Below are 12,820 nucleotides of genomic sequence, written 5' to 3'. Positions count from 1 at the left end.
TTGTATGTAGACGGACGCTTAAGTTCACCAGTAACTCGTGAACAAACAATAGCTGTCATTCCCTAACTGCAGACATGAATAATTCATATTAAGGTATTCTTCTGCTTGCTTTCATAAAATACAGCGGTGAACAGAATAATAAAAATTCATGTTAAATATTTTATTGACAATATCAACTGACAAAATGAGATGAATAACAATACAGACAGACTGCATTACATGATAATGTAACGGTATTACATGGCCCCAGGGTCATGATAAACTCTGGTTCAAAGGTTAAGATGCTGAGATTTTGTCCACTAAGCCACTGCCCTCGATCCCATTATAGAAGAAGTAATTATCGTGAGGCTGATCCTTCAGAGATACTGCCTGTTAATATAGAAAACTAACATAGATAAACGAGATACTACTGTAGTCAGAATTCATAAGATACAGCCTGTAAATATATAAAACAATCATAGATAACCCATATACCACTGTAGTCAGATTTAATAAGGTATAGCCTGTAAATGTATAAAACAAACATAGATAATCTAGATCCTATGTATTCAGAATTAATAAGATAAAGCCCGTAAATATAGAAAACATAGATAACCGAGATACCACTGTATTCAGAATTAATAAGATACAGCATGTTAATATATAAAACAAACATAGATAATCTAGATACTACTGTATTCAGGATTAATAAGATAAAGCCCGTAAATACATAAAACATAGATAATCTAGATACAACTGTATTCAGAATTAATAAGATACAGCCTGTAAATATAGAAAACATAGATAACCGAGATACTGCTGTATTCAGAATTGATAAAAAAAATTATCATGAGGCTGGTATTTCCATGTTAATTCCTGTAAATATAGAAAACAATACAGTTATATAGAGAGACTGCATTTCATGGAATAAAGTCCAATAACGTGGCTCCAGGTTCAGGACCACTAAGCTACTGTCCTCTATCCCATCGTAGAAAAAGAAATTATCGTCAGTAGATTACACAGGTACATGTATTACTGTATTCAGAATTGATAAAAAGTTATCATTAGGCTCATCCTTCCAAAGTAAAGCCGGTTATATAAAACAAACATAGAGTCAAAGCTATAACTGTTCTTATATTTCTAAAAACAGCTCAGCTGAAGATTTTCTGATGTTTAAATACTACAATTTAAAATTGGATTTATTCAAATATCAGGGATGGGGTAATTGAAAAAAGTAATTGTACATGAGTGTAATTAATTACATTTTTCAAAGTAATTGGAAGTAATTTGTAATTGAGTCTGTTTTCAATTACAAGTTATTGAATATACTAAATACATTTTTAAAAATAGCATGTGTTTTCAATTACTTTTTAAATTACATTTCAATTACTTTTTTTAAGTTAAAAGTTTACGCAGTAAGGTATGCATAGTTTGCATTCATGTTTGTGCTACGTATGTTCGGCATGTGCTTGTGTTTATTCGAAAATTAAATGTCTCATTCTGTTTAATTTGTTTGGGTATACATTTGTTTATACAACATTTATACAACACGACATGCTGCCCATGGCAAAAAGTAAAGGACTAGGTTCTAATTTTGTTCAGGTGTGATTCAACCCCATCCCTTATACTCAGGAACAAAAAAAACAAAATTTTACTATAAAAACATCTTGTTTAGAATCAAAAAGGAATTCAAGGGTACTAGATGAATTTAAAAATCTTTACGCCCGAAAATTGGTGTTTGAGTCAGTGATACTGTGTTTGAGATCTAAAGATGATTTAAATGAACTAAAAACCGTAGAAAATTTCAGTACATGTACTTAATGCCTGTATTTACTTGTATGTGTTTTTGAAGATTTTTTAAAGAAATGAAATTGAAATAATTAAAATGTATTTTATTATATTTGTCAAATTTATTGAGAGTAATTAATTACATTTGAAAAAATCGATGTTATTGTAACATGTGTAAGTAATTTACAAAATTATCAAAGTATTTGAAAGTATTTAATTGCATTTCAAAGTAATTGACCCCAACTTTGGCTGGTATGTTGCATAAGAAGAGGTGGTTACTTTCAGAATCTGACAGGCAACAAGAAAACTAAACTCGATTCCTGATTCTGGATTCATTTCAATTGAATCTACTTGATGATGCTCAAAAATCAGTAATGAAAAAAGTGCAGAAATATTTCTTTGATAACAAATACAATGTAAATACAATAGATTTTCTATTGCTAAGATAGATTACTCTGGCAACATAAGACTTATGGGCCACAGTCTTAACCAATGCTGATGATTGTAGCTCTGCTGATTTTTTTCTTTATGTCATTATTTTATTCACAAACTTTCATGTTGTGGCCCTTGATTCCCCAAATTAACTAACATTACAACCAAAGCTGAATCCCCACATTGGGATGTTTTTAATCAATACCATAAACTTGTGGCTATGCTGGCCCTGAGGAAAAGACTTTAAAAAAATTTCTGCAAGTGCACACATTTCTTTCCTTTTGTGGTCCCTACCTGTCCTCATCGATCATTGTGGAACAAACTTGAATATACACTACCTCAGGATGTTTCCATATTGATGCAATTAATAATGACATAGCTGTTCTGGACAAAACCTCAATTTAGCCGACCTAAATTATACTATCGTTTTACACTTAATCAAACTAAAATACCTCCAAAATTTGTTCCAAAATTTCATTTGGAATAACTTAAAAAGAAAGGGTGGCTAAGTGAATTAAGATTTGTAGTATTATACTTTTTTCACCTGGTATCTTTAAAAAAATTATATATAAAAGCCAGGAACATTTTCAATCTCTTAGAGGTATTTAAATCCTAAGTAAATACTACTATCATTCCAATAACGGCATGTCATTTTGCTTGATCGACCATAGTAAAATTTTACAAATTGATACCCACATTAGTCTTCGATTGGATGTTTGATTTGAATGAAATCAAGGCTACTTTGCAAATGAAGCACAGAATCCAACAGTACCCCGTGAATATTGATCAACGATATTGAATGATTGTTTACCAGTGCAGCATTTGTAGTTAGCAGCAACACGTGGTCAGTCAAAGTCCTTTTTCTGTCCTCAAAAACCGTGTCGTATTTGTTGAAATTAGAACAAGTAGAGTTAATATGCATGAAGACATTTACAACATGAAATAAGTAAGACTATACTTCGCTAACAATATTCTATATAGCGATCAATTTCATTATTACAATGATTAGATCTTGCTTTGCCTATCCACATGTGATAATTGTTCACTGCATTCTCATAAAAAATAATTAAGTATGATTGGTCTGTATTGTAAGTGGTAGCGCTGGGTTCTGTATTTCAAAAGCAAAGTAGTATTGCTTTCATTCAATCGATGAGTAACATAAAATAAATATGTGAAACTTAAGCACGATCGATTAAGCATGGTGACGCATGATGGTGTAGACTAGGAGGAATAAAGACCTGTAAGGTTGTGGATACAGGTAAGTTGGTCACTTGATTAGAGTTCATACACGTCAGCACTTAGAGTTTGATGAACGTTCTAGGTCATTACTGAAGTCAGTGTTCAAATACTTTCCAGAGGAGAGCTACAGTTCTGCTACAGTTCTACAACTGCCTCGGGTATACAATGTAGTTCTATTTTCTGAGAAAAGTTTGTTTTCACCTTCAAACCTATTAAATAAATGTATAAACTGATATTAATGTTTAACTTTTATCGTTTCAGTCGCAGAATTTAATGATGGACCCTTGTACCATGCAATGTGACCGTACCAGTGCCCAAGACGTGATGCGATGTGACCTGTGTAAGATCGCTGCAGCACAGATGCACTGTGATACATGTCTTTTCAACCTGTGCACAGCATGCGTTGAGAAACACATATCTGATGAATCTAAGGATCACATAGTCGTCAAATTTCAGGAGAGGAAATCCATTCCCGTCTACCCTACATGTACAACTCATAGCAAAGAACGATGTGAAATGTACTGTAAAAAATGTGACATTCCTGTCTGCATCAGTTGCCTTGAATTAAATCAACACTTAGGTCATGAATTATCTAAAATCTTGCGAGTTCTGGATGAAAAAAAGGACATTTTGATTAAAGAAAGTAATGAACTAAATGATACAATTTATCCAACCTACCAGGATATTGCCTCTGATGTACAAAACAGAATGTGTGAGTTAGAAAATGAATATGGGGATCTTTCAACAGCCATTACAAAACATGGAGAGGACTGGCACAGAAAAATTGGCAAGTTTGTCAAGAAACTTAAAGCTGAAGTTGATGAGATGAAAAATACACAGTTACAAACTCTACAGAAACATCTGGATGAAATAAACACTGAGATGTCTGACATCAAGGAGGAAATTGATTCAGTTGAAAGGGCAATAGACACCAATGACATTTCACAACTATTCAGTAAAAAAACATCAATCGAACATAGATACAAAAATCTTCCCAAAAAGATCGTGCTGTCTACACCTAAATTTATGCCAGGAAAAATCGAAACAGTAGAACTCAGTAAATTGTTTAGAACTTTATCACAGAGTTCATTAACCACAGATAAACATGGCTACAGCATGAAGACAACACAGAAATCACTAGAAGCTGGATCTTCTACTCCAGTCAAACAGCTGCTTGATGAACCAGAGACTGTAACCTTCATAGACACTGAGTATGATAGACTTTTCAATGTGGCGTGCCTGAGTGATGACGAAATCTGGACAAGTGGACGTGAAAACGCCATGAAACTCTACAGCATCAGTCAGGGATCACTACTCAAATCAATCACAACCATGTCAGGGAACTGGCCATTTGACATAGCAGTGACAAAAAGTGGAGATCTAGTTTATACTGATCATGATAGAACTGTGAATATTGTGAAGAATGAGAAGATAGAGGGGGTAATCAGATTACAGAAATGGATACCTAGCAGTGTCAGTTGTACTTCATCTGGTGACTTCCTGGTTATCATGGACAGTGATGATGGCAAGCAAACAAAAGTTGTCCGTTACAATGGCTCAAAAAGAAAGAAGCAAACCATTCAGTTTGATGATAAAGGTAAACCTCTCTACTCATCTGGTTTCTGTTACAGAAAGATAATTGAGAACAGGAATCTGGATATCTGTATTTCTGACAATGGAGCTCATGCAGTAGTGGTAATCAATCAGGCAGGGAAACTGATATTCAAGTACACTGGACATACACCTGCTCCAACAACAAAACCTTTCAGTCCTCAAGGAATCACCACAGACAGTCAGAGTCACATTCTTACAGCTGATGTTAACAATCACTGTGTCCACATCATAGACCAGAATGGACAGTTCCTCCGTTACATAGACTGTGGTCTGACCTATCCCCAGGGACTGTGTACAGATACAAATGACAATCTATTTGTTGCTCATCAAAGAAAACTGAGAAAACTGAAATATCTGCGTTGAATAGCATCACTGAATGTTGTAATCAAACACTATGGAAACTTGCATTAAGAACTCATTTTTTTTAAAAAGGAACTATATAAACAATATACCAAAAGCCTGATATGTTTTAATGACATCAAGTATGAAAAAAATTCATTTTTTTTAAATTGAAGATAGCAGTGTAGGTCAAATGAGTGAAACAGGAGTGAAATAAAAAGTCTTAGTTTAAAACAATATGTCAGTTACAGTTTAAAACATTGTTTGTATACATGGTCGAATTGACTAGACACTGTTGAATGTTTTTATCCGGAGTTGTCTCTGCTACTACGCTACTAACACCTCTGTCAACTAACGTTGTACAACATTCTTGTACACGTTTTAAATAGTTAAAATTTGAAATTTAAATCTTAAATAACTATTGGAATATTGGTCATGTTGATAAAAATGAAGATTTATCATTTCCTTTAAATTTTACTTCACTCAAAACAATTTTATTTTCATAGTTTGTAGGGACTATTTTGCTGGAGTAAATATAGGAAGTTTAATTTAAAATCCTCTAAAGAAGAAATGGTGTTTACCGATAAGAAATATAATTCAAAATGATAATTGATACAAACTTTCATTTTTGTTCATATTTTTCGAGAATCGTGTACATGTATATCAAGTGTTAACAGAGGTGTAATGGGAGCATAGTAGGAACTGGAAAGAGAATGGTCAATGCAAATTGTCAAACTTATCTTTCTTCAATCAACAGAAAAACCATCAAGGATTTTATGAATTTGTATAAATATTAAACTATATATTAGACGAATTAGTGCATCTAAACTACCCCGGTACAACAATGACTGTTACTCTGTTAAAACAACGATCGATATTTGATTAGTCACGGTTATAAATACGTTATAAATGAAGTGATTGAATACAGTATAATCTTCAGCTAAACGATAAAATTGCCAACGAGATTGTAGAAGTAAGGTTTAGATTTGGAAATTCAATCTGTTTAGTCTTTGTTTTAATGTAATATTGTGATCAGTGTACCGCATGTAACGTCGACGAAGTCGATATGAGCTTATGCTATACCCCCAGCGTCGGCGTCGGCGCCATTGGCCCGGTTAAAGTTTTAGGAGCAGGTCCATTCCCAAGTAACTATCAGTCCTACCCGGACTACACTTGCCTGGATGATGTATCTAGGGATGGACGCTACCAGACTAGCTTCGGATGCTGGATTTGACCTACATTTTCCAGATGAGAGACTAGGTTATTCCATAAACACTGTATGCCCTACTTGGACTAAACTTGCATGGATGTTTCATCTAATATGGACAATCAAAACTTTCTTGGATCTGGATTTGACCTTCATTTTCCAAACGAGTGACCAGGTTAAAGTTTTTTGAACACGTTAATTCCCAATGAACCTTTAGACCTATTTAAACAGAACTTGCTTGAATATTGATGTCAGAATAAATACTAACTGTTTAGTTTTACATTAAATTGAACTTAAACTGATAGCATTCGTCGAGGTGAGCTTCGTAATCTTTGATAACCTATGTTTTCAAATCATGAAAGTGAAGACATTTTCGAATTGGCCAACATAATCAAATGTGTTTACTACATATTAAATGTTAGTATGTGATTGTTTCAATCGCCAAATTATTTTAAAAAAAAAATTAAAAAAACGAAATGTTTCACAACACCATCTTCCGTTTTAGTGCCAAATTGAAGTTGGGAGTTCAGAAGTAATTTTCCTCAAGGAGTATTTTTAAAACTTATTTTTTAGGTTTTTGTTTTCTATTTTTAATCGTACCGGTGATTGTTTATTTTGATTTGACTGCATAGATCAATATATTCAAGTTTTTACAAATATCATGAAGTAAACATCTCAACTTCGTTAAGGATATCCGATCCTCAGCCAGGTAGGATAACTCCAAAAATTAATATTTGATTTAAAATGCATCAAAATGAAGCTTGAAAATGAATTTTTTTTCATGCAACAATTTTCATTTTATTCATTTTTATAACATTCAAGGTTTTTGGAAGTCTTAAAAAAGGTCTTATAAAAGTTGACATTTTGTACCCTATAAAAGGGGGAAAATAATACAGTTTTAGAGAAATAAGATTTTCTTGAATCCAGCCTTAGATACCAATGCTTTTTAGCAAGATATTAAATAAGAAGTGATTTGTGGTGTCTTGCAATGATAGCAAAAGCCTTTTACACTATACATTATAGAATATATGACGGAAATAGAAGACAAAAAATACCAAATAAGAAAAAAATCATGACAATTTCTCTGAATGCCTGGATACTTATCGTTTTTTAACCTAAAATATATTTGTTGATAAATTTTCAATTAGAAAATGCATTGCAGATATCCCAATTCGCATTTTCTGCAAAAATATTGGAGATTTGGCAATTTTCCCTATAGAATATGATTAACTTTAATTTTTAACTTTCAAGAAATACTGTGGATAAATTCATACATGTCCAAGAACGAATTGGATGTCTATATCGACGATATCGACAATATTATGTCGATATCGTATCGATATCGATCATGATGAGCACTATTAATTTGAAATACTTGGTAACATATATGAGACTTTGTGCTACGTCGATGTCGTCGATATCGACAATACCATGACGATATCGTATCGATATCGATCCTTTTTGTTGAATTTATTTTCACAATGATGTATAACATAATTTTACAAGGTCACAAGTGATGTCAAATTCATTCATTATTAGCATGAATATGAAATTAAATTATGATAAGGAAAGGGTAAGCGGTTGTTATTGTTTTGGATTAGGTTAAAAGTAAGATGTTGGGTGAGGGTGAAAGTTGGTAATATGTTTTAACAATCATAATTCGATATCGATACGATATCATCGATATCGACGATATCGACAGTAGGGTAAACTAATTAATCACAAAGTAAATATGCACAACCGTTGCATGAAGAAACAGAACTTATTGTCATGGGATATGTTAAAAATAAAGATTTTGTATTGGGGTGAAGGTTGGTGAAGTAATATATTTTAACAATCATACGATATCGACGATATTGATGGCAGGTACAATCTTCGTAAAAGTAAAGTAATTAAACATGATAAATAAACATACAAAGTAACAGGGACGGTATTTATAAAGAGCTGAGCAAACATGATTCGATATCGAAGCGACATCGTCGATATCGACGATATCAACACTACAGGGAAAGTTTTTAAAAAAAAGATAGTTTTCAAGTAACACATGTTAATGCAATACTAGTATTGTAGATGGAAACCATAATTCTTTGAACAATCATTATTCGATATCGACACGATATCGTGGATATTGACAGTAAGTAAGACTTCTTAAAACAGAAAGTATTGTAATAAACACACAAGGATAGAGAAATATTATAGTAAACTATAAAAAAGTAATGTGTCGATATCGTAACTACATCGTGTCTTGGACATAACTCGATAAATTTACATAACTTTGTGGATTCAGAGATACTTTTATGAGTATTTTTGATTACTTAACTGCTAATTTTATAAACCTGAGGATCGGACTACCTTATATTATTTTTAAATGTTGCGTTAATCTAGTAAATTCAAAATATTTAACATTCCTTCATCTTCAGAAAAATTAGTTCTTAGACATGTATAAAATTACTTCTCAAAACAGACTTGTTCTAATACATCTAGCTGAGATGCCGCCCGTGAATAAAATACATTTTGATATAAAAAATATTATTTAAAATTTAGGATAATGTACTCTGTAGAGTAATTAAACAGAAAAAGAGAAATTTGTAAGTCTTTTCTTTGCACTTTTACGCAAACAATAAAATTAACAAACTTCTCTGGAAAACTTGTAACTATTCAATTGTGACGCAACATTAGTCAGGTGTATGACATCACTGATACATCGATAGAAAAGTGGATTCAACCTGAATAATATAGCCACTTTTAATCTAAATATTGCGTTTGGAGCCGAAAATGAATTCTATTTTGAAAATAAAGTAGTTTTTTTTTGTTTAATAATTTTCTTTAGTCTATCGATTTTTAATTTTTCATTAGGATTCCCATAGTAAGGTGTTAAGCTGATTTACCGATGCCACGGAAATAACTCTTGCATCGCAAAATTTCATAAAAATGTCTATATATTTTGCCAGAAAATTTATACTATCAAGTGTTTTTCCCATTGATTTTATTTTGAAACAGAAAGATGAAATATTTCTAGATTCACAGGAGGAAACAAGACCTTTCATCAGATCAACAGACTGGGTGTAGATAAGTTTTTGATGTTTCCACACAATATATGAGGATAAGGGCTTATTAATTTACCTGATATTGTCAGACGACAAAATTGTATTGTACACAGAGGCACATTTACAATAATTATGTTACCCCCACCTCCAATAAAAACAAAAAAAGAATGCATATATGACAACTTAAAACAACTACTTGAATTTTCAAGTTTCTATTTTCGATTTCTTAACTTAATGTAAGAGAGACAACTCAAACTGTAAGAATGAGTTTGCTTAAAGGGTTCTTTTATAATGTCAAAATGGATTTATACCACAATACAAATGTTGATATAACCTTCTGTACAGCTGTGCATCAATTACCTCGTATGCTCATAGTTGATTATATCTAAATGTTTTCTGTCTGAGCTTATTTCTTGCCTACATCAGACGACCGGTATAATTCTACGAACTGTCAAATCCAAGCTTTATGTTACATAAATATCTCAACCCCGTGGGAATCCCGGTTAGAATAGGTCCTCAGTACCCCCTTGCTTGTCGTAAAAGGCGACTAAATGGGGCGGTCCTTCGGATAAGACTGTATAAACCGATGCTCCGTGTCACAGTAGGTGTGGCACGATAAAGATCCCTCCCTGCTCAAAGGTCGTAAGTGCCGAGCATAGGCCTAAATTAAAAGCCCTTCACCGGCAATGGTGACGTCTCCATATCAGTGAAATATTCTGGAGAGGGGTGTTAAACAGTATACAATCAATCAATCATAAATATCTCACCAATCTGCAGTGCATTAACTACATAAATGTACGACTGTGTTCCTCTACATACCGCGTGTAATAAAGGGGATCAATGAAGATAGGCAAATCGACTGTGTTATTTCACATTCTATTATGTTCAGTTTTGAGTGAGTGCATTTTGCACAGCTGTAACTTTAGTCACCATCATGCCAAAGGCACCTGCTGTTACTTTTTTTTTAAATTAAAAAATATCCTTCTACCTAATGTTTATTGTTAAGTAAGGGGTATATATTTTTTATCTTAAAAAAGTAACGCCAGGTACCTGTGCATCATGAATTATGTTTATACACGTACACTGACGATACATAATCAAATCCCAGCTGAGGCGGGTGACCATCAAGGCCGATGGGCCTCTAGTTCAGCACAAATCTTGATTTTAAAAACTTAACGGAAGTAAAATTAAATCAGACTGTTGAAGTAGATGTCCATTTTTGGTGAAAAATTAAATGCAAACAAGGAAATTATTTAACATCAATCTTCATTTTATACATATACAAAGTGTCCCAGGAAACTATACATTAATTGGTCCATAAACCCTTTGCTCACTCATTAAAAATGTTGCTTTCTTATATTATTCAAAAGAAATGTATTATTTATAAGTAAAATATTGTCCTCTACAAAAATCTGAATTTTTCAATGAAAAATTTAAATTGTCTAAAACTAATTTTAACATTGAAAAAAAAAATGGATCAACCTTAAAATTTTTTGTGTACATGTATACATGTATAGACAACACAGTTGTGTTAACCCACTTCCCTGCACTTCCTATTTCTAAAGCAAAATCACGCATATACTGTTTCCGCGCAAACACGCATTTTTCACGCACGTTTATAAAGTAAATTTGATCTTCAATTAAATGCCATTTTCCTTCTATTTTTTACTTGTTAAAGTCTCCTAAGATAAGAAAAATCATTTTCTTATTTAAATATTACACTGTACGTAATAATACTATTTACCGTAAACTTATAATAAGTGAAACTTGTACCGCATTTATAAAATGCTTTCGGCGAAAGGTAACGTCATATTTCTAGGACGTGATCGTTAAGTTTATGTTGCATAACAGTTCAGTAAATTATAAAATATTGATAATTAAGCAATTGGTACCTGATTAGATTTTGAATATTAATTTTTTTATGAAGATATACATCAGTAAAAGATTTATATAGAAGTTTTCTTTTCTGTAAAAAGTCTATTGCAGATACACAATTTTGTTGAAATATAGTGCAGAAGTATTTTCAAATAATATTAATGTAAGTACATTGAATTTCTAATACCAAGTCAGATAACTCTGGAAAAATAAGAACACTGCATTTCAAATGCAAAGCCAGATAACTCTGGTAACAAAAGGTCCATGGGGCACATCCCTCCTGTATCACAATGGTCCAGCTGTCGTATTATTTTAGGGAAAAATATTCAAAATTGTTTTGCTCTTTATTCCATTAGAAAAATATACATTTCCTCATGAGGCTCTGCTAAAATGAAACCTAAACCCAAAGACTGAGATGTTTACACATGATTACTGCTAACGTAGCTCTGCTGTTGTTCCTGGACATGCATTAAGGAAAGATTTCAAGTGATAAGAAAGATTTCTCTGTTTACATGAGGTTCATGGACCACCATGCTCACCTTAGTCACACTGACCCTTTGTTTTTAAATAGAAAAACTTTATTTGCTCTTTTTCAAATGAAATCAATATAGTGGCCCTGACAGACCCCCAAACGTTATACGGTCTGACATGTTGTTATTCCATCCTTACACCCATGGGACATGATATGGGACTAGTGCAGTCCAACCTCACACCCCCACGGCCTATCTGGGGACAATGGTTTGAATAAAATTTTGTGAATCTACACTACCTGAGGACGTTTTGTTTCCATTTTAACATCAATTCTCAGTAAGAACCAAAATCTTACTGTAGGGCTGTGACACACACCATGAGCGATTTCAATGAAACTTTTTCAGGTGATTAATGCCCATACAGTATGACATAATCAACATTCAAAATTAAGGATACCACCTTGGTTGCCATGGTAACGGACAAAAATAGATTTTGGCCCCATTTATACCCATTTCACACATAAAAATGCTGTATAATTCATTGCATATGCTATAATCATCTTTATTTTTATGAGATAAATAATACCTTATATGAACAGAACATATGGAGCATTGTATTACACAAATAAAAAAAATTCTAAATGTCACAGCAAATTTCTCAGTTGGTGGCTCAAAGATGACCAAATTCTAGAATTCTAGAACCACTGGTCCAATTTTACCCATGCAATTCATATAGAAATATGTACATTTGTATGTCAGACTGTTCTTCTGTCTGAATAAAATTAACCTTGGTTATCACAGTCATATCTACTGAATGAGAAGAGACAAGG

The 12,820-nt window shown here is 32.7% G+C and overlaps 2 protein-coding genes across 2 annotated transcripts in view; one reads left to right on the top strand and one right to left on the bottom strand.

Moving 5' to 3' along the window:
- Window positions 1-261: 261 nt before the first annotated feature.
- The window catches only part of LOC134262030 (SUMO-activating enzyme subunit 1-like), a 54,839-nt gene continuing 42,280 nt past the window's right edge, over window positions 262-12,820 (bottom strand). The window contains exon 9 of the mRNA XM_062744408.1: window positions 262-369. Coding sequence (XP_062600392.1) covers window positions 277-369 — 93 coding nt within the window. The 3' untranslated portion in view covers window positions 262-276. The remainder of the gene's footprint in view (window positions 370-12,820) is intronic.
- Window positions 3,433-5,838, top strand: LOC134262012 (tripartite motif-containing protein 55-like). The gene is made up of 2 exons (XM_062744393.1): window positions 3,433-3,596; window positions 3,700-5,838. The coding sequence occupies exon 2, from the start codon at window positions 3,712-3,714 to the stop codon at window positions 5,413-5,415; it is 1,704 nt and encodes a 567-aa protein (XP_062600377.1). The 5' UTR covers window positions 3,433-3,596; window positions 3,700-3,711; the 3' UTR covers window positions 5,416-5,838.

This window comes from Saccostrea cucullata, unplaced genomic scaffold, assembly GCF_032062105.1.
Source record: "Saccostrea cucullata isolate Sc308-1 unplaced genomic scaffold, CSIRO_AGI_Scuc_v1 ctg2101, whole genome shotgun sequence".
Classification (NCBI taxonomy): Eukaryota; Metazoa; Mollusca; class Bivalvia; order Ostreida; family Ostreidae; genus Saccostrea; species Saccostrea cuccullata.
The sequence above is the reverse complement of the archived record's forward strand: the minus strand, read 5'-3'. Positions and strand labels throughout refer to the sequence as shown.